Source organism: Cajanus cajan, chromosome 11 (genome assembly GCF_000230855.2).
Source record: "Cajanus cajan strain Asha chromosome 11, NIPB_CcT2T_4, whole genome shotgun sequence".
Classification (NCBI taxonomy): domain Eukaryota; kingdom Viridiplantae; phylum Streptophyta; class Magnoliopsida; order Fabales; family Fabaceae; genus Cajanus; species Cajanus cajan.
Genome location: NC_138527.1, coordinates 21,160,866 through 21,184,373, shown reverse-complemented (window position 1 = coordinate 21,184,373; position 23,508 = coordinate 21,160,866). Strand labels below are relative to the sequence as shown.

The window sequence follows — 23,508 nt, the reverse complement described above, 5'->3', positions numbered from 1 at the left end:
ACTCTTAAAAATGGTAATAAAATTTCTTAATTTTAATTGTTTTATTTTTGAATAACTTTAACACGATAATCATTTATTAATTCAATTAATTCAATTCCTCTAAAATCATTAAGTACTCAAATAAAATACTAGAAAACATTAATTCAGCTACATAAAAGAATCAAAATCTTTCATATTCATGAATTTAAAAGATGAAACAATCAACTATTGTCTAAACCGCATCAAAGATTCGTCTTTGTACGCGACGCCCCGACCTCGATGTTCACCTCGGTTCTTGTCCACCCTCCGATGCCCCTCTCTCTCTCTCTAACTCTCTCTCTCTACAAAGTTTATTTAGAATTTTGATTCTAATCTCAGATTAGATCACATAAATTTTCATTGTCACAAAACAGAACCCCATTCTCTATATATTCCCCCTCAAACTGTTTTCCCTCTCACACCCCCTAAACTCAAAACTCTCCAACACAAAATCAAAAAAGAAATAAAAAAAAATAAAAAAAAACCCCTCACAGAAACTTGTTTCAATGCAATTCAGCCAGAAAATGGGGTTACGTGAGTACATCGAAGCATTGGAGGAAGAAAGGAGAAAAATCCAAGTTTTCACTAAGGAGCTTCCTCTGTCGTTGGAGCTTGTAACGCAAGGTAATCCTCCAAAAGAATGCATTAAGGGACACCCTTTTGTGATGTCAAGTTAAAGGTTGTTCCTTTTGTTTCTGGGCATGTTCAATTTTTTTAATTTATTTTTATGTGGGTTTTGATTTGTGTAGGTGAATTTGATGCAGCCATTGAAGCGTGTAGGCAGCAACGAGGTAAAATTAAAATTCCAAAAAAGTATTTATTGTTTTAGTTTTTAGTGAGAAAACTTAAAAAATGTTTTTTTTTTATAATTTTTTTTTATTAAGGATGACACATGTTGTAATAATAAAAGGAATACAAATAACGGATAGGAAACAATTAATAAATAATAATTATATTAATTAAGATCAAATAATTTAATAATAATAATAATAATAATAATAATTAATAGATTCGTTCCCCTTCTCCCTTTATTCCTATCGGAGGAAGCAAACCAACAGAAGCATAGTCGTCGTCATCACCACCCAAAAATCTCAGTGAAAGCTTCACACCCTTTTTTTTTTTTTTCTTCTTCTTCTTCTTCATCTTTGAAATCTCTCTCTATTCTTCAACCCTTTCTCACAAAATTCCAAAATTTGTCTTCCCAGGCACACGCCCCAGGTATTTGAATAATCTTCCACACCCTTTTCCTGTTATTTCAAGAAACCCCTCTTTTTCTTAATTTCGAATCGGAAACCCTAGACCCCATAACCCCAATTTCCGCCTCCGCAATTAGCTTCCGAACTTCGGGGGAAAGCCCAAAAATAAAATAAATTTGGGATGTCGCCCCGCAAACCCTAGTTCTGGATCTTGCTTCGGAGTTCAAATTTTGGCGCTTTTTCTTGCATTAGGTTCGTTTTTTGGGTTTTTGCAATTTAACGTTCAATTTCACGGTTTTTGGACGATTAAGTATGTGTGTTGGCTTCAAGTTTGGATTTTGCAACCGAAGAAGTTTGTTTCATTTGGTGCCCTAGTTAGTTCATAGGGTAAAATTAACTAGTAGGTGTTTTGAGTTGGGAGGGAAAGAAGTTATTAGTGAAAGGGTATATATTTGTTTATTGCCAATGAGTTTTGGACTATTATTATGGATCAGAATTGATTTGCTACTTTCTGTTGTCTCTTGTAATTTATTGCTTCAGATATGGGCTGGGGTTACAATTCTGTCTACTACAGAATGATTGATCACAACAAGTTTATATTCTAGTTTGAAGAATTGGCCCTAATCATATAGGTACACTTTTCATTGGCATTTGTCTCTTGGAAAGCCTTTGATGGAAAGGTTCCAATTTAAATAGCCGCGTGCTATGTTGGTATCTAAGATTTTATTCGCCTATGGTTTTAGCATTAATGTGGTAGAGAAGATGTTTCTGAGGGTGTATGTTTAAAATTTTCGACCTGCTTGGTTGTGTTATGTTTGCATTTTTTTTGTTGAAGGAACTGTGGTTTTATCTAGGGGTATGGATGCTAAGTTCAAGTTGCTTCAATTTTCTTTCCTCTAGCACCTGGGTTGGGTTTTATCTTGTGAAAACTGGACTCAGTGTTTTGTATTCTGCCATTTTCCGAATTATGTTTCATGTTTAGTTAGCATTTTAAAAGCAGTGTGCAGAATGTAGTTTGGTTTTATGGTTTATTTGGGGCAGCGTATTTTTAATTGTTATCCATTTTGTATTTGTATGCTCACAAATAAAAAAAAAACAAATTTCTGCCTGCGTCTAAAATTTGTGATATATAATTTTTAGTGCATTAGGGATTTCGATACATATCCTTTAGCAGCTGAAGGAAGTCCAATAATGCTTGACATAAGCATTAATCTTTTTAATTTCAATTATGCATCCTGTTTCCTTTGCTTCTTTTAATGTATCTTTTTGTTTGCTTTATTGGCATTGGTTTGAAATGACATGGGTGACATGTTGATCATGCAGTTTAGCTATTACAGCTACTTGAGGTATGATGCCGAGGGCAGTATGCTGGTCATAGTTGGGGGAAATGCAAAGGTATCATGCTGGCAGCTGCACTAGTGCAGTTAATAACAACACAATCGGAGGGCCATCTGCTAGGGACACAGGAAGATCTGATTCACCTTCTTTGCCAGCTAACTTCTCTGTTAGTTCAAGGTAAGGGAAATTCCTTCTGACACTATCCACTTATTGCCACTTCCTTCTTATCAATGATTGTGACTATATCATGTGATAGAGGAACTACAAATTCCAAATAGTTGTGGTTGTGATGCAGAGTGGTTTGCTTTAATATATTTTCTTTTTCTGTTATCTAATAATATGCGTTTATGTTAATGATTTTTTCCTTCTTTTTTCACTTGCTAACATCATTTTGAAAACTGTGAAGCTATTTCGTTCATTTATTTTTTGCGTGGTCAGAATCCAGATAATTATTATATCTTGAATTTTCAGTTCTTATGCATTTAATTGCTTAAGAGTGTTCTCGGATCGCAACCAATCAAATATTCTTTTCTTTTTGTTTTCTTTACTGCTACCTCCATTCCTATATATGGGGCGCGATTACCTAATTCACCAAGATTAAGAAAAGTAGTTAATTTAGTTGGTAACAATAAATTTGTCCTATTTATACATTTTCTTCTAGAAGACTAAAACTACCTTTATACTACTTCTCTTTCCTAATCAATACTTATATATCTTCTAACCAATTAGTGTGCATGCTTATACTATTTATCTCTCCTATTTAATACTCACCTTTTTTTTAACCAATTAAAGTGCATACTTTTTGAAGAATTAGTAATTAATGCATTTTATTAAATTAAGATAACACACTTTAATTTGGGCTATTTTAGTCTAAATATAATTAATGTATGAGACAATATGAATTGGGTCTTATGGAAGAACAAAAATTGTTCTGAGTTGGGTCCTAATTCCTAAATAAGAATGGAGGTAGTATTATTCTGTCTACTTTTGATGCTCTGCTTGGGTGGTAAAATGGGCAAGCACTATTAGATTACATATCCATATTCGTAAGTCGTAACCATAGTTATCAATCTCAGTTAGTGGTGTGAAATGACTGACTCCAAAACTGCTTTAGTAGGATAGTGGGTAGTGGGGTGTGATGTTCTGGGATGCACATTGGTTAATTTATAATACACATGTATAAATACTCAAATAAAAAAAACCCAAATTTAGAGACATTTATAATAAATAATCAAAAGTCAGAACTTGAAGCTAAACACACATCAGATAAACATGAAACACCTGTTTCACAATGGAGTCTGCTATCAAACCAAAACAAAGGAACAGAGAAGGGATGCTGAGACAACAGATAACAGAGGATAGAATGCCAGAGGAGGGCCATTGAGTTCAACAGGCTTGCCGGAAAGTGTGACAATAAGGCTAGAAAAGTCAAAGTTACTGCTGGAGAAGGGAGGTGATCTTGGTTCATCCAGATTCAGTGTGTCACACACAGCAAACTTATATGCCAAAACTAGGATTTTTTTATTAACGGATTAACCGCGAAAAAGCGTGAAATTGAAGATTACCCTCCAAAAAATCCTGTAAATGTATTTGTTACAGGGGTAAAACTGAGTTTTTGAACCCACACTGCCACCAGATAAACATCAGCTCTTATGTTCTTGAATTGTTTTAGTTGTGTCGCCATTGTGCACTAGTGGCCTTGACATGCACTGCAATTGCAGCTGTGGACCAGAAACCATGAGTTCACCTGCACTCTCTAGCTCCCAGGGCTGCACTGCAGTGCCCCACTGCTATAGGACGCCCAATCTTGTGAAAATAGAGATCTAGCACAGGATCAGGAGAGGGGGGGGGGGGTAAAAGATTGCAAAATTGAAGGATTGTAAGATCCTCCGAAGAGATGCAAAATTTAATATAAAAATATACATGTGATTAAAAGACATAGGCATAAGATTGAACTAAACCTTGTGATTAAAAGACATATGCATAAGTTGAACTAAACCTAAGATTGTTGCGGAGCAGATCTTGTGATTTTGGATGAGGAAGATCATGATCCGCAACAATCTTTACGAAACTTGATCCTTGGCCTTGGGTCAATCTTGCACAGGATTTGGGGTTGAAAAAGCACATGATTTTTCCTTGCAATCTTATCCGCATTTTTTGGCAACCTCTAGTACCCTATTAATTCTGCTCATAAAGAACAAGGACCAAAAATGTTAGTTGTGAGAAAATTGGTAAATACAGGATTGAAAAGTTTTCATTAATTTAATTATTTTCTTTCTGTATAATGGTTATTTATGCAATTTTGTATCCTATTTAGAATTTTATTCTTCTAAAAAAATTTCTATTTTTAATGTGTGATTTTTAAGTAATATTTTAGGAACGAATTAATTGACTATCTGCCTGGATGTGATGACTTAATAAATGTAGGAAATGTTAAATGTTAATTCATGTTTTTGGCCTTTTTAATTTAAGTTCTGTTTTTATTCTGCAAAGTTAGCAAGTATTTTGGATTGGTTATATAAAGAAAAATAATTTATTGCAGCGTGACTTATATAAAAAAATAAGAATTTGGTTATATAAAAAAAAGAAGGAATTTATTGAGTCGGATAAAAAATATTACAAAGTGGAAGGAGCTATTGTAACAATGGTTTGTATAGTTTTAATAAAGAACTAAAATGGAAAAGCACAGGTTGGGAGTTGCGTTTTGTTCCTACCATTTGGTTAATAATAATGACATTTTAAATTCAGATTTTGATAATCAAAATATGAATTTAAAATGTCATTATATTTACTTGCTTTTGAAGTGTCGTTTATATTTGTTTGATCTAGTGTTGCTGAACTTTCTTTTTACAGAGTTCACATTTTTATATTCACTATTCAGTAATAAAGTGGGATATTGATTTTTCTAGTATGCTAAATCAGAGATCTGATGCTTTTAACCACATTGAACACACTGTTTTTCATTTGCAGGCGGCAACCACCATTAAACCCATACAAGTTGAAGTGTGATAAAGAACCCTTGAACTCTAGGTATTTCCCTGTTCATAATAGCACGACTTTTGTGTTCTATTATCTTGTTTGTTAACATGTAAAATGCTATCATTTGTCAGGCTTGGGGCACCAGACTTTCATCCCCAAACGCCAAATTGTCCTGAGGAGACTCTTACCAGAGAATATTTGCAATCTGGATACAGGGATACAATAGAAGGACTTGAGGTATGCCATTAAGTGCTTGTTTGCGAAAGCTTAAATTTTGAGACGTAATTGTTTTTTTTTAAATCACTTAGGAGGCTGAGAAGAAAAATAGTTTCTTCAAAAACTAAACAAAGCATGCACTAAATCTTAGTTTTGTATTAATACCAAATCAAGTATTTTCAAGTAGCAACTTAGCTTGATTAGGTTGTACTTCTCCAGTTATCCATTTCTTGTTTTTTTAAAGTTTGAATTCATTTTACTGAACCCTCATATTTCTTATGTTTATATTTTTGATCGAAGCTTATGTCCCCAGTAATAGGATGTTTGGAACTGTAATCTGGCATTTTCTTGATATCTTTTATTTTTTCCATTAATCAATTTCTTCATTCTTTCATAAAGGAAATATATTGGTACATACCCAGCACTTTTCTTCTCCTTTGCATTTCCATCGTAATTTTTTTTTACATGCTACAGTGATCTCAATGTATTCAATTTTTGTTGCTGTCTTTTCATTTCAGCCCTTTTTCTTCCAAAGAACTAGTTTTGCTTTTACGCTATGATCCCCAGCTACAGGGATTAGATAAGGAATAACTACAATACGGCATGTATAATAAGTCTGGTGTTTTTCATTTATCAAAATGGGTTATCTAAGTTTTGGCGCATATTATAATTGCTAATGTTGTTGTAGGTATTTCTAATATTTTGTATGCTGGTGTGATGATCCAACATTTGGATTATCTGTTTGTATCTGTGCTAGTGTCAAGTGGAGTTGATATTACAGATTTTCCTTTTAAACTTCTTATCTGTATATGCTTCTGTTCAATGCAATTGAAATAGTGATCTAGGCATGCATACATTCTTGAGAATCATAGCTCTCCTTTACGAGTCAGCTAAAATATAGGAATCTAATTGTACTTTCAGAAGAATAGATTATTTTCAACTGTTCATACCTGCCTTTTTTTGTCCGGTGTCTGCTATTTTCTAACATTGCCTTGCTTCCTGTGTCTGTTAGGAAGCCAGAGAAATTTCACTGACCCAGGTTCCGAATTTTAACAAGCAAATTGTTCTTAATTGCAAAGAGGTGACTATTATCTCATGTCTTATTGGAGATATTTATGCCCCTTTTATTTTTGTTTATACATCCGAGCACTGACTTAACTGCACATCTCCATTTTTTTGGGTATTCATTGGAAGCCTATGTGGATATTGGTTAACTTGTTAATTTTTCAACTAATTTACAGGCTATTAGAAAACGTCTGAGGGCCATCAATGAATCTCGTGCTCAGAAGAGGAAGGTGACGATCTTTTAGTCTGTCTTTGTCATTTTTTTATCCTTGCTTAACATCCTACTTCTACCATATTATGTTCTTTCTTCTAGCTTATTTTGGATTTAGTGCAGTCTACCGCTGTCTATCTCAGTTTGTTGTGAAGGTGTTTGATTTACATGATAGTGTTTGATTTGACAGGCTGGTCAAGTATATGGTGTGCCTCTTTCAGGATCACAACTTGCCAGGTCAGGCGTTTTCCCTGAACTAAGGCCTTGTGGTGAGGACTTCCAGAAGAAATGGATTGAGGTATACTTAGTGATAGTCTTGCTCCTACTGTTTTCTCCTGTGCAACTTCCTGTATACCAGCTGTGGCCCCACATATTTGTTTCTGATACATTTTTTGTTATATTTATATGAATAATAAAAGACAAGATTTTGAATTGTTTGTACTAGATGGCTGTAGTCTTGATGTGATTGGTTGCAGGATGTGAATATGGAGGGATGTGGAACTTTTGTATGCTGAATAGTCCAGACAGGCTTTAGCTATTTATGAGTTTCCTCAATTTAGGAAACTGGTATATATAAGTTACAATGACCAATTCCTTAGGATTTTTGTTGTTAATGCCGACAGGTTGTTGTGGCTGTAAAATCTGTGAATACTAATTTTTGAATGTTACTTGGTGGTTCAATGTGTTGGGATATTATTGATGCTAGTATCTTAGTAACTCAGTTAAAACTTTATTATAGGGTTTATCTCAACAGCACAAGCGATTACGCACTTTGGCCGATCATGTTCCTCATGGTTATAAAAGGACATCACTTTTAGAGGTTCTTATCAGGAACAATGTTCCATTGCTGAGGGCCACCTGGTTTATCAAGGTTACTTACCTCAATCAGGTAGGGAGGCTTCAATGTTTGTATATTTACATATTATGCTGAGTTACTTTATGTTTTTTAATATTTGAAGGTACAATGTGATTGAACTTTTCAGGTTCGACCCGGATCTGCTGGTATTTCTTCTGGGACTGCTGACAAGATTCAGCTGTCTCGTTCCGATGTTTGGACCAAAGATGTTATCAATTACTTGCAAACTCTTCTGGATGAATATTTATCAAAGAATGCTTCCCATTCTGCTTCTCATGGTCGAGAGCGATCACCACAAATGCCTTATACTGGATCATTGCAGAATAAAAGTGAACCATTATTATCTGTTTCTGATGGTGAAAGGCCATCCTTACATTTTAGATGGTGGTATATTGTGCGTCTACTGCAATGGCATCATGCTGAAGGGCTGCTTCATCCTTCTCTTGTCATTGATTGGGTGTTTAATCAACTACAGGTATTTTACCTTGTACATCATTTACATATAGCAAGTATAATGTGCTAATGAAAGTAAAAGTGTGATGTATATATCTTTTACTGATTTCAATCTTCACATTTTGATTTTTCACATCTCTGTTCCTTTCAGGAAAAAGAACTGCTTGAGGTTTGGCAGCTGTTATTGCCTATTATTTATGGTTTTTTAGAAACTATTGTTCTATCTCAAACTTATGTACGAACTCTTGCTGGATTAGCTCTTCGTGTCATTCGTGATCCTGCTCCAGGTGGTTCAGATCTAGTAGATAATTCCAGGAGGGCATATACAACTTATGCACTGATTGAGATGCTCCGATATTTAATACTTGTGGCACCAGATACTTTTGTTGCTTTGGATTGCTTTCCATTACCATCCTCTGTAATTTCACATATAATGAATGATGGGAGATTCGTACTAAAATCAACTGAAGCTGCTGGGAAGATTAAAAATAGTTCAGATGATTTTGGTCACATTATTTCATGCATTCAGAAACATACAGAAGATCTTGCAAAGGCTGCAAGCCCAGGCTATCCAGGTAATTGTCTGGCTAAAGTTGCAAAAGCCTTGGATAAAGCTCTTGTGCTGGGTGATTTGCGTGTGGCATATAAATTTCTTTTTGAAGATCTTTGTGGTGGAACTGTATCTGAAGGCTGGGTTGCAAAAGTCAGCCCTTGCTTAAGGTTATCTCTGAAATGGTTTGGGACTGTAAATACACCCCTTATATATTCAGTGTTTTTCCTTTGTGAGTGGGCAACTTGCGATTTCAGGGATTTCCGTTCTACCCCTCCTCGTGACATAAAGTTTACAGGTAGGAAAGATATTTCCCAAGTGCACATAGCAGTTAGACTTTTAAAGATGAAGATGAGGGATGTGAAGATTTCCCTAAAACAAACAAATGAAATTCACCGAGCCAGTCATTTTGCAAAGAATTCAAGTCAGCGGCGTAATTGGAATCATGTGGGTAATTGGAATTATGTGGGTAATGTATCCAAATTGAAATCTAGCTCAAAAAGTAAAGGTTCTTCAGTTATATTTGAAAGCCCGGGTCCTCTACATGATATTATAGTTTGTTGGATTGATCAGCATGTGGTGCATAAAGGGGAAGGTCCTAAGCGCCTACATCTATTTATAGTGGAACTCATACGTGCTGGAATCTTTTACCCTTTGGCATATGTACGCCAACTGATAGTGAGTGGGATCATGGATGTGAATGTAAATGTGGTTGACCTGGAGCGACGGAGGAGACACTATCGCATCTTAAAGCAGCTACCTGGATGCTTTATCCATGATGTTTTGGAAGAATCAGGGATTGTTGAAGGGCAACAGCTCAAAGAATCCTTGCAAATTTACTTGAATGAACGCCGCCTCATACTTCGGGGTCCACTGAGTGACCCCCATGATGACGCCAGTGGCACCAATTTATCTGCTCTAAAGAAAAAACAATTTCCAGCTTCTACAAAGGATGAAGCTTCTGCAGTGACAATTGATCAGAAGAGGAGAACTGTTATTTCTACCACAGTATCTTCTAATAATGCAAAGGATAATGCTACTGTTGAAGAACTAAAAACAGCTATCTCAGTACTGTTACAGCTACCTAATTGTTTATCTAATTTGAGCACTACAGGTTGTGATGATTCTGATGGCAGTGTTAGAAGACCTATTGGGTCTCATTACAGCAAGAATGATCCAGTGGAGGGTACACCTGGGTGTGAAGAATGTAGCAGAGCAAAGAGACAAAAGTTAAGTGAGGAAAGAAGCTCATTTGTTCAAGGGCATTCTCCAGTTCAATCTGATGATGACGATACATGGTGGATGAAAAAGGGAATGAAATCCCTAGAGCCTACCAAAGTTGATCAGCCACAAAAGTCAACCAAGCAGGTCACCAAGAGTCGGCAGAAGAATGTGCGTAAAACTCACAGTCTTGCTCAACTGGCAGCTTCTAGAATTGAGGGTAGCCAAGGGGCGTCAACTAGTCATGTGTGTGGTAACAAGGTAAGCTGCCCCCACCATAGAACTTCTGTGGATGGAGATGGGCAGAGGTCTGTGGATAGCATCCGGACAAGTCATTTTGGGGATATAGTTTCCATTGGAAAAGCATTAAAGCAGTTACGCTTTGTTGAGAAAAGGGCAATAGCAGTTTGGCTGTTGACTGTTGTTAGGCAGGCAATTCAAGAGATGGAAAAAAATGTTGGTAAAGTTGGTCAGTTTGGCAGGCCTTTTGCTGTTGTGGATGATAAAAGCACAATACGGTGGAAACTTGGTGAGGACGAACTTTCTGTGATACTTTATTTGATGGACATTTCTGATGATTTGGTTTCAGCTGTCAAATTCCTCCTTTGGTTGCTGCCAAAGGTTCTTAATAGCCCCAATTCTACCATTCATTCTGGGAGGAATGTGCTGATGCTACCAAGGAATGTGGAAAACCATGTTTGTGATGTGGGAGAGGCTTTTCTGCTATCGTCACTCAGGAGGTATGCAGCTCTACAATCAATTATATTTATATAGTTTTTGTTTGCAGTCTCTTGGAAAATATTTTTATTTTGCTCTTCCCCCATCCAGCATTGCCTGTTATTAGAGAAGAGATTATATTACTAAATATCTTTATTAGTTCTGTTTTAATATTGCATATCTTTTCTATATCTTTTCTGTATCTTTTCTGTTTTTCTGTTTACTGTTACCAACTCATCAAGTTGGCTAGATTGTTAGGTCTATATATGTAAGTGATATCCCACAGATATCACTATCCTATTTTCCAATCATAATACAGTATATTGATTTTCTCTCAACTCTCTCTCTCAACTCTCTCTCTCATATGGTATCATCGTGAGCACGGTGAGATCCGGGCTTCTTCCCTCCCAGTTTGTGTGGCTTTGCCTTTCGCGCCCTCCTTGCGCGCTGCCTCTGTATCTCGCGCCTCCTTCGCGCGTTCTGATCGCGCGATTCCCTGTTTGCTCGCGTCCTCTCTGTTCGACTTCGCAGCGCTGCTTCGTTTGATTTCTGCTCGCACTGGTCTTGCGCGTCTTCTTGTGATCTTTCTCTCTGATTTGCTCCAATGGCCTCCGCTTCCGCAACCTCCAACAACTCTGTCTCGCACACCTTCTCGCAATCTGTCACATGCAAACTGGATGACAGGAATTTTTTAACTTGGCAGCAACAGGTTAACGCGGTAATTCGCGCACACGATCTGGAACGATTTGTTGTCAATCCCAAAATCCCGCTGAAGTTTCTTACTGCTGAGGATCGTGATGCCAATGCCATCAATCCGGAATACACTGTCTGGGATCGCAAGGATTCTCTGCTGTTTTCCTGGCTCCTCACAACACTCTCCGAACCAATTCAGGCTCGTGTTGTCTCATGTCGTCATTCATATCAGATTTGGGACATGGTGTTTCAGCATTTTCAGTCACTCACCAAAATCAAAGCCAAACAGTTACGTTTAGAGCTTCGCACCATTAAGAAAGGCACAAGATCGTGTTCAGATTATCTCCTTCGCATTAGTACTATTGTTGAGACTCTTGCTTCAATTGGCAGTCCCGTTTCACCTAGAGAACATGCTGAGTGCATTCTTGGTGGTCTCCCACCTGAATATGACTCTCTGATTTCAACTGTCACTGCGTTCATCAGCCGTGATGACATCCTTTCTCCTACTGAAATTGAAAACATGATTCTTGCTCAGGAAGCAAGACTTGAACAAGCAAAAGCTACTGTCGTCCAAGAACCCTTATCCATCAATCTTGCTCAAGCCACTCCTGTCCCAACTGGTGTGCCTAACGTCAATTTGGCTTTCCAGCAACCCCAGATGTCAAACCCTTCACCTAATACTGTTCAGAATTTTTCACCTCAGCCCCAAGCTGGCTTCAATAATCATGGAGGACGTGGTCGTGGATCTCGTGGAGGACGAAATCGTGGGTCCACTGTTCAATGCCAAATTTGTCACAAACGTGGACATGAAGCCTCCACGTGCTATCAGCTTTCCCATAGTCTATCCATGGGTGGTTTTCGATTGCCTTTTCATTCTTTGTTTACTCCTTACCCCACCTATGGTCCCAATTCTCAATCTGCGTATGTGCCTCAGCACCCTGGTCCTAGTGCTGCTCCATACTATGGAACTGTTAATATGCTTGGACAGTCTGGTCCTGTCCCATGGCCCTCTTATCCTTTGGGTGGCTCCTTTTCTGGTCCTGGTATTCCACCTCCTGGATTCACCTTTCCTGCAGTAACCTCCAATCAGTCTAGCCATTCACGCACTGCTCCTCCTGCCCAACATGTTCATGCTCCTCCAACTCTTAACACTGCCACCGCATGGATCCCAGATTCTGGTGCTTCTCACCATGCAACCCCAGACCCTCAATACCTTCTACAGAGCGCTCAATTCACTGGTGCAGAACACATTGCTATGGCCAATGGCCAAGGTACATCTATTGCCTCAATAGGTTCTAATATGTTTCAGTCCCCTATGCATCCCTCCAAAATTTTGTCCCTCAAAGACCTTTTACTTGTTCCCAGTTTAACCAAAAATCTAATAAGTGTTTCAAAATTTGCTAAAGACAACAATGTCTACTTCGTTTTCTATCCTCATTCCTGTTTTGTCAAATCACAGGATTTGAACGAGACTCTTCTTGAAGGGAAACTTGGTGAAGATGGTCTCTATCATTTTCACCCGCATCTAGCAAAGAAGAAATCCTTCACTGTTGACATTGAGCAGAACTCAGCCTTTCCAAAATCTGATCCTTGTATTTTTCTTTCTGCAAAATGTAATCATGGTGTTTCAAATACCTATAAACAGTGGCACTTACGGTTAGGACATCCTCATCATGATTCCCTAACTAAAGCTTTACAAACTTGTAATATTCATCTTCCAACTATTAATAAAATTTCTGACTTTTGTGACTCATGCTGTATTGCCAAGTCTCATAGACTTCCTTCTCAACTATCTACTACTGTTTATTCCAATCCACTTGAACTTGTTTTTCTAGATGTTTGGGGACCTGCATCATTAGAATCTAGTTGTGGTTATTTGTATTTTCTAACGTGTGTAGACGCCTGCACCAAATACATGTGGATTTATCTCCTTCGTAGAAAATCAGATGTGTACTCCAATTTTCAAAATTTTAAGGCCCTGGCTGAGAAACAATTCCAAACACCTCTCAAATCTGTTCAAACGGATGGTGGAGGTGAATTTCGCACTCTAATTCCATTTCTTCAACAAGAAGGCATTATTCACAGACTCACTTGTCCCTATGCTCATCATCAAAACGGCACTGTTGAACGAAGACACAGACATGTCGTTGAACTTGGATTGGCAATGCTTCATCATTCGGCCTTGCCACTAAAATTTTGGGATCATGCCTTTTTAACTGCTACCTACTTAATCAACAGATTACCTTCCTCCTCTATTGAATTTCAATCACCCTATAAATTGATTCATAACAAGGATCCAGACTATAAGTTTCTCAAGGTTTTTGGTTGTTCCTGTTTTCCATTACTCAGACCCTATAATCAACACAAAATTCAACCCTGGTCCGAAGAGTGTCTATTCTTAGGATACTCACCTAGTCATAAAGGTTACAAGTGTCTAAGCAGATCTGGCCGAATCTATATCAGCAAAGATGTGATCTTCAATGAAGACAGATTTCCCTATACTGATCTCTTTATTTCAAAAAATCAAACCTCTACCCCTGCTACCTCTGTCTCTATTCTTTCCTCTCTTGTTTGTTCACACAACCCACCTTCCTCTCCTGTGATATCACCTGCCATCTCTGCCAGTTTTGGTTCCTCTGAGTCTAATTCCTTTCCCTCTTCTACACCTGACAGCACTACTTCCCTTACTGTTTCATCCTCTTCAAATTCACCTCCAGCCACAACTCTTAATGTTCACCCTATGACTACTCGCTCAAAAAATGGGATTGTTCAACCCAGAATTAACCCTACACTTTTGCTGTCCAATGTTGCACCAAAAACTGTCAAAACTGCTCTTACTGATCCCAATTGGCTTGCTGCCATGCAAGCTGAAATCACTGCTCTGCATGCCAACCGTACATGGACCTTAGTTGAGTTACCTCCTGGCCGAAAACCCATAGGCTGCAGATGGGTCTTTCGTATTAAAGAGAATCCTGATGGTTCCATTAACAAGTACAAGGCCAGACTTGTGGCCAAGGGCTTTCATCAGCAACCTGGTGTTGATTTTTCTGAAACCTTCTCTCCTGTGGTTAAGCCTGTCACCATCCGGATTGTTCTCTCCCTTGCTGTAACCTTTCAATGGCCACTTCGACAACTTGATATTAATAATGCATTCCTCAATGGAATGCTTGAAGAAGACATTTACATGTCTCAGCCTCCCGGCTTCATTGAACCCAGTAGTAAGCATCTTGTTTGCAAACTACAAAAGTCTCTCTATGGTCTCAAACAGGCCCCCCGTGCCTGGTTTGACAGATTAACTTCTGTCTTGCTAAAGCTTGGTTTTCACAAGAGTAAGTGTGATCCTAGCTTGTTCATTTTTTCTACTCCATCTGCCACTATTTACATGCTTGTTTACGTGGATGACATTATCCTCACTGGCAATTCCCCCTCCTTGTTGCAAAAGTTCATTGATCATCTCAATGAAACTTTCTCTCTAAAAGATCTTGGTAGTCTAGACTACTTCTTGGGTATTGAAGTTAAAACACTCTCTACTGGGCAATTACTACTATCTCAACACAAATACATTTCAGATCTTCTTACCAGAGTTAAAATGGAAGACTCTAAGGGAATCTCCACTCCTATGATTGGTGGTCAGCAACTTGCTAAAACAGGAATCTCGTTTGATGATCCTACCTTGTATAGATCTGTAGTTGGTGCATTGCAATATGCAACAATTACACGACCTGAAATTGCCTTTAGTGTCAATAAGGTAAGTCAGTTCATATGCTCTCCAATGGAGGAGCATTGGAAAGTGGTCAAAAGAATCCTTAGGTATCTCAAAGGGACTCTTAAATATGGTCTTGTTCTTACTCCTGCTCGGTCATCCTCCTTCTTCAATCTTACTGCTTTCACTGATGCTGATTGGGCATCTGATCCTAATGACAGGAGATCTACCTCGGTGCCTGCATTTATCTTGGCCCTAATCTGGTGTCTTGGTGGTCTAAGAAACAACTGCTTGTTGCAAGGTCAAGCACTGAAGCTGAATATCGTGCTTTAGCTCAAGCCGTCACTGAGGTTTTGTGGATCCAATCCCTTCTAAAGGAACTCAAAGTTCATCTAAACACTCCTACAGTGCTCTGTGATAATCAAAGCACAGTAGCACTGTCTCACAATCCTGTTCTACACGCAAGATCTAAGCATATGGAACTTGACATCTTCTTTGTTCGAGAAAAAGTCATCAGTAAAGCTCTGGTTGTCTCACATATTCCTGCTCAGCATCAATATGCAGATCTTTTAACCAAGGCACTGTCTCCCAAGCGTTTTCTGTCGCTGCGTTCCAAGCTCAATGTTGCTGATCCATCAGATCTGTCTCATCCTCCTTGAGCTTGTGGGGGGTGTATTAGAGAAGAGATTATATTACTAAATATCTTTATTAGTTCTGTTTTAATATTGCATATCTTTTCTATATCTTTTCTGTATCTTTTCTGTTTTTCTGTTTACTGTTACCAACTCATCAAGTTGGCTAGATTGTTAGGTCTATATATGTAAGTGATATCCCACAGATATCACTATCCTATTTTCCAATCATAATACAGTATATTGATTTTCTCTCAACTCTCTCTCTCAACTCTCTCTCTCATACCTGTTAACTAATGTGATGTTTTCAATTGCTTAGCACCTTTAATATGTGTGATGTATAAATACTAAAGTACCTGGTAAAGCTTTTTATATTTGTTTCTTCTTATATGCACCCATTTCTTGTCATATTTAATCAGGTCAGTATTGATGAAATCTGCATTGCTCTCATTTACTCAAAACTTCCTAAATAAATTCATATACTTGCAAATTAACAACATAAATAATTGTTCTTGTTATAAGGGGTCCAGTCGCAAGTTTTAACATAATATTATGGTACTAGTTTGCTGAACCTTCAGTGAGGTTTCTACACCTTTTATGGGCCATTGCCCCCTGGGGAATATTATTGTTTTTATCATTCAATCACTGCTTCACCAGTAGTGTTTTCCTTCTGTTCTTTTTGCTTGTGTTGGACTGGACAGTTTCTTTATAAATTTTTGGAATGAGATTATATCAAAATTGTCTTCTGCAATGTATTTGGTGTAGGTATGAGAACATTCTTGTTGCAGCAGATCTTATTCCCGAAGCTTTGTCATCTGCAATGCAACGTGCTGCTACTGTAATTTCATCTAATGGAAGGGTTTCAGGGTCAGGGGCTATGGCTTTTACTCGGTATTTGTTGAAAAAATACAGCAATGTGGCTAGTGTCATTGAGTGGGAGAGAAATTTTAAAACTACATGTGATGCAAGACTTTCCTCTGAACTTGAGTCTGGTAGGTCAGTTGATGGGGAGTCAGGGTTGCCTCTAGGAGTTCCAGCTGGAGTAGAGGACCATGATGATTTTTTCCGTCAGAAGATAAGTGGCAGTCGGTTACCATCCAGAGTAGCTGTAGGCATGAGGGACATAGTTCAGCGTAATGTAGAAGAAGCGTTGCACTATCTTTTTGGAAAAGATAGAAAGCACTTTGCTGCTGGTACACCAAAAGGTCCTTCTTTAGAAAAATGGGATAATGGATATCAAATTGCTCAACAAATAGTTGTGGGTCTGATTGATTGCATAAGACAGACTGGTGGTGCCGCTCAAGAAGGAGATCCCTCTTTGGTCTCTTCTGCTGTTTCTGCAATTGTTGGCAGTGTAGGTCCAACCTTAGCAAAAATGCCTGATTTTTCATCTGGCAATAATCATTCAAATACAATATTGGCTACAAATTCATTGAACTATGCCAGGTGCATTCTGCGAATGCACATAACCTGTTTATGCCTGCTTAAGGAAGCCCTGGGAGAGCGCCAAAGCCGTGTATTTGATATTGCTCTTGCTACAGAAACTTCTACTGCTCTTGCTGGTGTTTTTACTCCTACTAAAGCATCTCGTGCTCAGTTTCAAATGTCTCCTGAAGGCCATGATACTAGTAGCACTGTTTCAAATGATACAGGAAGCAACTCTAATAAAGTTGTGGTTGCAAAAACAACAAAAATTGCTGCCGCTGTTTCTGCACTTCTTGTTGGTGCAATTATATATGGTGTTACCAGCCTGGAAAGAATGGTAACAGTTCTCAGATTAAAGGAGGGGTTGGATGCAGTACAATTTGTAAGAAGCACTAGATCCAATTCAAATGGAAATGCTCGTTCAGTTATGGCTTATAAGGTGGATAGTTCAATTGAAGTTCATACCCATTGGTTTAGATTGCTTGTTGGGAACTGCAGAACGGTCTGTGAAGGGTTAGTGGTGGAACTCTTGGGTGAACCATCTATTATGGCTCTTTCAAGGATGCAACGTATGCTCCCTCTAAATTTGGTCTTTCCACCTGCCTATTCAATATTTGCCTTTGTTAAGTGGCGACCTTTCATCCAGAATGCTACCGTTCGCGAAGACATGAATCAAATTTATCAGTCTCTTACAATGGCCATAACTGATGCAATAAAACATTTGCCATTTCGAGATGTATGTTTTAGAGACTGTCAGGGTCTTTATGATCTGATGGCTGCAGATGCCAGTGATTCTGAATTTGCAACCTTGCTGGAGTTCAATGGGTCTGATATGCATTTAAAGTCCACAGCATTTGTTCCTCTACGCTCTAGGCTTTTTCTAAATGCCATGATTGATTGTAAGATGCCACAATCTATTTCTGGAGCTGGTGAGTCTAAAATTAAGTTCACAGATAGTGAGTCTAAGCTTCAGGATATGCTTGTGCATGTTTTGGATACCTTGCAACCTGCTAAATTTCACTGGCAGTGGGTTGCACTCAGGTTGCTTTTAAATGAACAAGCCCTCATTGAAAAACTCGAGAATCATGATGTGTCCTTAGCTGATGCTATACAGTTGTCGTCACCTAGTCCAGAGAAGGCTGCTGCTGCTTCTGAGAATGAGAACAATTTTATTCAAATACTTCTCACAAGGTTACTGGTTAGACCTGATGCTGCACCCTTATTTTCGGAGTTGATTCATCTCTTTGGCAGGTCACTAGAGGATTCTATGTTGTTGCAAGCTAAATGGTTCCTTGGAGGCCAGGATGTCCTCTTTGGTCGGAAGACCATTAGACAAAGGCTACATAACATTGCTGAGAATAAAGGACTTTCTGTTAAGACTCAATTTTGGGAGCCATGGGGTTGGTGTAGTCCGTCTGCTGATCCATTGACTATCAAAGGGGATAAAAAGAAGATTGATAGCATATCTCTTGAAGAAGGAGAAGTTGTTGAAGAGGGAATGGATTTGAAAAGGTGTGTTAGAGGGTTATCTCAAGTGCCTGATTCTGAAAGCGCAAGCAGTAACCAGCAGCAACTGACTGAGAGGGCTCTTATCGAGTTGCTTCTTCCTTGCATAGATCAAAGCTCTGATGAATCCCGCAATTCCTTTGCAAATGATTTGGTGAAGCAGTTAAATTATATTGAGCAACAAATAACTGCTGTTACGGGTGGAAGTAAAACAGTGGGAAGTGCTCCTCCTGGAGTTGAAGGTCAGCCAAGTAAAGTAAATAACCGCAAAAATATGAGAAATGTAAATGCGGCATTAGCTAGACGACCAACAGTGGCAGTAGATTCCTCTCCTCCATCTCCTGCAGCCCTGCGAGCTTCTATGTCATTACGTTTGCAGTTGCTCCTGAGATTTCTTCCTATTCTTTGCACTGACAGGTAATTAAAACTGGATATCGTTATGTGTAATTACATTTCTCATTGCATGATTCTTGCTGCACTTGAGTTATCTTTTCTGACTGGATGAATAGTATAAAGACTGTCTTGTTACTACCTAGATAGTAGAGTTACCTGTCAAGTGAGAAAAAATATGTGGTCCTTTTCTCTTTTCTTCAAATGGAGCTAATGGCAATATGATTATTCAGTTTCAGAAATACAGTTATCTATTATGTGATGTATTATCATGGTTCCCAGCGGCTGGCACTGAGTGATAATTTTTCCTTGCAACAAAATGGGTTTGACCTTTAAATTGAGCGTTAAAATCAATTAAATGAGTTAATTATGGCTTCTTTAGAAGAGAAAATATGGATATTTGTGCGATGAAGGCATTGTTTTAACTTTGTGTGCATGTGTTATGGAACTATTACATCCTGAAATGTTAGAAGCAATTCTTGAGTTCCTTTTGTTCAATTTTGCAGGGAGCCATCTGTGCGGAGCACAAGACAATTTCTTGCCACTGTAGTTTTTCGTCTCCTTGGTAGCCGGGTTGTGCACGAGGATGCAGACTTTTCAGTGAATGCTGTGCCATCTCTGCCGAGGAAGGAGGCAGAGTCATCTTCTGAAGTTGCTTTTGCTACTTTAGTGGATTCTTCTTCTGGGAATCTGTTTGATCGTTTGTTGTTGGTTTTGCATGGGTTGTTAAGTAGTTATCCTCCAAGTTGGCTTAGGACAAAGCCTGTTTCAAAGACAATCAATGAATCTACAAGGGACTTTTCTGGAATTGACCGAGAATTGTTGGAGACTTTGCAGGTTTGATCTTTTAGCCTATGAATGTCTATGATTTTGGTTCCAGTCAGTTGGCCCTCAGGCAGCTTTTTAGCCAATTTAACACAATCTAATTCTAACTTACTTTGAAAAACTGGTTGGAGCAGATGAAATAACTCATAATATTATTTTGATGTGTTGGGGAGGTCCTAGGCTTTAATTAAAATGTTTGTATGTGTTGATCTATAGCTGATTTGTGTCTCAATTCTGTTAACGGGTTTCTAGATGCTATATGTATGTTAATTTTGCTAATTGGATAAGACGGCATCATGGTAATGCCAGAAATGTTTCCTCAAGACTGAAAATAATGAAATTATTGTGTGACAAGATCTTCTGCTCGCTACTTCCTAGTAAGGACCGATACTTTAAAATTTCTATATTTTGCCAGTGTTAGAAACAAAACTTTTGTCAAATGCTATGGTATGCTCTTTCTACATCATCGAAAATTGTTAGCTTCCATTATGTAGTATATATATTTTTGAGTTCTTTGCCAACAAAATGGAATATAATCAGATTTTGATAAATTTGACTTGTATAGTCTCCAACGAATAATCTTGGAGCTAAAAACTCATTTTCTTCACTTTCATCCCTCAATCATGAATGAACCGACCATTATTTATGATGAGATCTATAATATACTTATGTGTATGTTATGGTGTATCATGCCATACCTGGTTCATACTCATCAGATATTGTTAGCCATATCCAAGCTTCGTAAATGTCTGCTAAAGCTCTACAATTTGGCAATGTCTGTGTTATTACATATTTGGTTATCTAGAAATGTCATTTCAATCTTCCTAGTTGCACTTGTCTAATGTTCTGTTGTCTGACGCAGAATGACTTGGATCGTATGCAACTACCAGACACTATTCGGTGGCATATCCAAGCTGCAATGCCGTTACTGATCCCCTCTACACGGTGCTCTTTATCCTGCCAGCAGCCAGCTGTTTCAAATTCTGCTCTTGTTTCCCTTCAACCCAGCATTACAAATCCTGGGTTTAACTCCAGTAGTTCAACTGTTCCTCAGAGGAACCCAGTTCTATCAAGGAATGCATCAGGGAAGTCAAAACAACAGGACAATGACTTGGAAATCGATCCTTGGACGCTCCTAGAAGATGGTGCTGGATCATACCCTTCGGCAGGTAATACTGCTAGCATAGGAAGTGGTGACCATGTTAATATTCGAGCCGCCAGCTGGCTTAAAGGTGCTGTAAGGGTGCGACGGACAGACCTCACATATGTTGGTGCCGTGGACGATGATACTTGATTAACAATATTTTTTGTTGCTGGTGCGTTTATGGTTTGATGCATGAATGGCATGAAGATGCCATTTTGTGCTTGCCCTTGTGTTGAAGGGTCATTGTTTTGGAAAAACAAAAAAGAAAGGGTGTAGGGATGGATTCTTTGTAGAGAAGAGGTGATGTCCTCACAGCTCATGCAATGGTTGATTACTAACATGTTGATCACCCCATCTGAATTGTGCACTTGTTGCCACAGTTCAGAGGTTTGTTGTATATATAGGGATGATTGTTTTACTTTACCAATTAATCTGTTGCTGTTTCATGCTCATTTTTATGTCTATGCACGCTTGTGTGCGCATCGTTTATAGCTTTTAGGGGCACAAGCACACACAACCATTGTTACTTTCCTCATATTCAAATTGTTAGAGTTATGTGCTTGATCTTGATCATCACCATTAATTGCAACGTTCTATTATTTTGCTGGCAAATCCAGAGATAGTTGCATTTCTGCCTAAATATTTTCTGTTAGCTTTGTGATAAATACGTACTTACCTATTAAAGTTCTTGAAAAATTGATTAGGCCCCTAAACCCAAAATTCTAACTGCATCATTGGTGACGATTTCATGTTATCATAGACTAATTTTAGGGATTTAATCATGATTTTTTAGTTTAACGATCAAATTAAAATTTTCTAATAAAGTTCAGATATATTGATGTGTTAAATTATATATATAGAGGAGGGTTCAAACGACACTGGTGTAACTTTTACTAAATGTTACACCGCTCAATAACTTTATATGTAAATTTTGAAAATCCAACCGTTAGATTGAAAGTTCATATCTCTTAGATTATATATGTCAAATTTTGTTAAAATTGAACAACAACTTGAAGATAATCAAAGTGTTCATATTTTAGTATATTTTGAAATGTATATATTACGTCAATTTTGTTTTATGAGAATGAAGTATCAACTCATCTTAGATTAATATAAAATTTGATATATATGATCTAAGAGATATGAACTTTTAATCTAACGGTTGGATTTTCAAAATTCATATTTAATATAAAGTTATTAAGCGGTGTAACACTTAGTAAAAGTTACACCGGTGTCGTTTGAACCCTCTTTATATATATATATATATATATATATATATATATATATATATATATAAGTGAACAATTAGTGGATGATTAGTATTACATACATAATTGGAAAACTAAATTAAACTATAATAAAAAAAGTATATGTCTAAAATATTGTGTTACAAAATAAGGGTATTCTCTTTATATGTAACTATATATTATATAATTATATATAATATAAAATTAATAATAAAATATAACTATAATATAAATAAAAATCTAACAAAGTGTGTGCTTTAGTAAAACTACTTATGAAACCCTAAAAGAATCTACTTATTTTTAAACTAAATCAATACAAGCATATACTAATCTTATTATATTTTATTTTTTAAAAATAAAATAAATTATCAAGGAAAACGTGTTTTTGGAGTTTAACAAAGGATAAGGCCATACCAACTTATATTATATATTAATTAAAAGTCTGCGTAATCAAAATATTTGATATCCAAGTTCTCTTGTTAAATGCATTCAACCCTTTTGATTTAATCTCTTTCGTTTTCAGTCTTTTTCCTTTTAGATTTGGGGGATTTTATTCGGATATTAATAAAACAAAAAAAAATTCATGAATTTTGAGGAAGTCATGCTATTCTTGGACAAGATCCGTGGATATGTGACTGCTGTCCAAGGCTTCTAAACTATTTTCTTTCCATTAGTGTTAACTATATATTTTAACATGTTTCTTAAGTTATTTTTTTATTGTCGGTTTATATTTGTTAAAATTATAAAATTATGAGTAAAATCTATTATAAAGAAGAGATGCATTGTATTTAATTTGTAATAAATTCTACACGATCTTGTAAAAAACATATTCTACATGATCAATTTTTTGCCAACTAAATACTACAAAGTGTTTTTTTTTTCTTTTCTCACTCTATGTACTTTATTTTTTCATTCTTATTCAATTATTCATCTCAAACAATCAAAATTTGAAATATTTTAAAGTCTTACAACGAGTATTTTAATAATATTAATTAAAATCAGTTTTTTTTTAATTAAATTATGATATAGAAAAAAATATTTTATGATAATATCATACACAAAAATATCAAAATAAAATCATTAATAAATCATAAAAATACAATTGAATCCATTAATTATATTT

The 23,508-nt window shown here is 37.1% G+C and overlaps 1 protein-coding gene across 5 annotated transcripts; it reads left to right on the top strand.

The window, feature by feature from the left end:
• The first annotated feature begins 220 nt into the window (after window positions 1–220).
• Window positions 221–21,750, top strand: LOC109807622 (mediator of RNA polymerase II transcription subunit 12). Of its 5 annotated transcripts, XM_083066551.1 has the most exons (15): window positions 221–642; window positions 768–809; window positions 1,755–1,846; window positions 2,538–2,729; window positions 5,523–5,582; window positions 5,663–5,768; window positions 6,760–6,828; window positions 6,989–7,042; window positions 7,214–7,321; window positions 7,763–7,912; window positions 8,007–8,354; window positions 8,484–10,843; window positions 16,614–19,196; window positions 19,676–20,006; window positions 20,857–21,750. In XM_083066551.1, the coding sequence occupies exons 4-15, from the start codon at window positions 2,602–2,604 to the stop codon at window positions 21,286–21,288; spliced, it is 6,729 nt and encodes a 2,242-aa protein (XP_082922677.1). In that variant the 5' UTR covers window positions 221–642; window positions 768–809; window positions 1,755–1,846; window positions 2,538–2,601; the 3' UTR covers window positions 21,289–21,750. The 5 variants fall into 5 exon arrangements, with proteins under 5 accessions (XP_082922677.1, XP_020225768.1, XP_029129463.1 ...); XM_020370179.3 differs by lacking the exon at window positions 1,755–1,846; XM_029273630.2 differs by lacking the exons at window positions 221–642; window positions 768–809 and adding an exon at window positions 1,039–1,466.
• The last annotated feature ends 1,758 nt before the right edge of the window (window positions 21,751–23,508 follow it).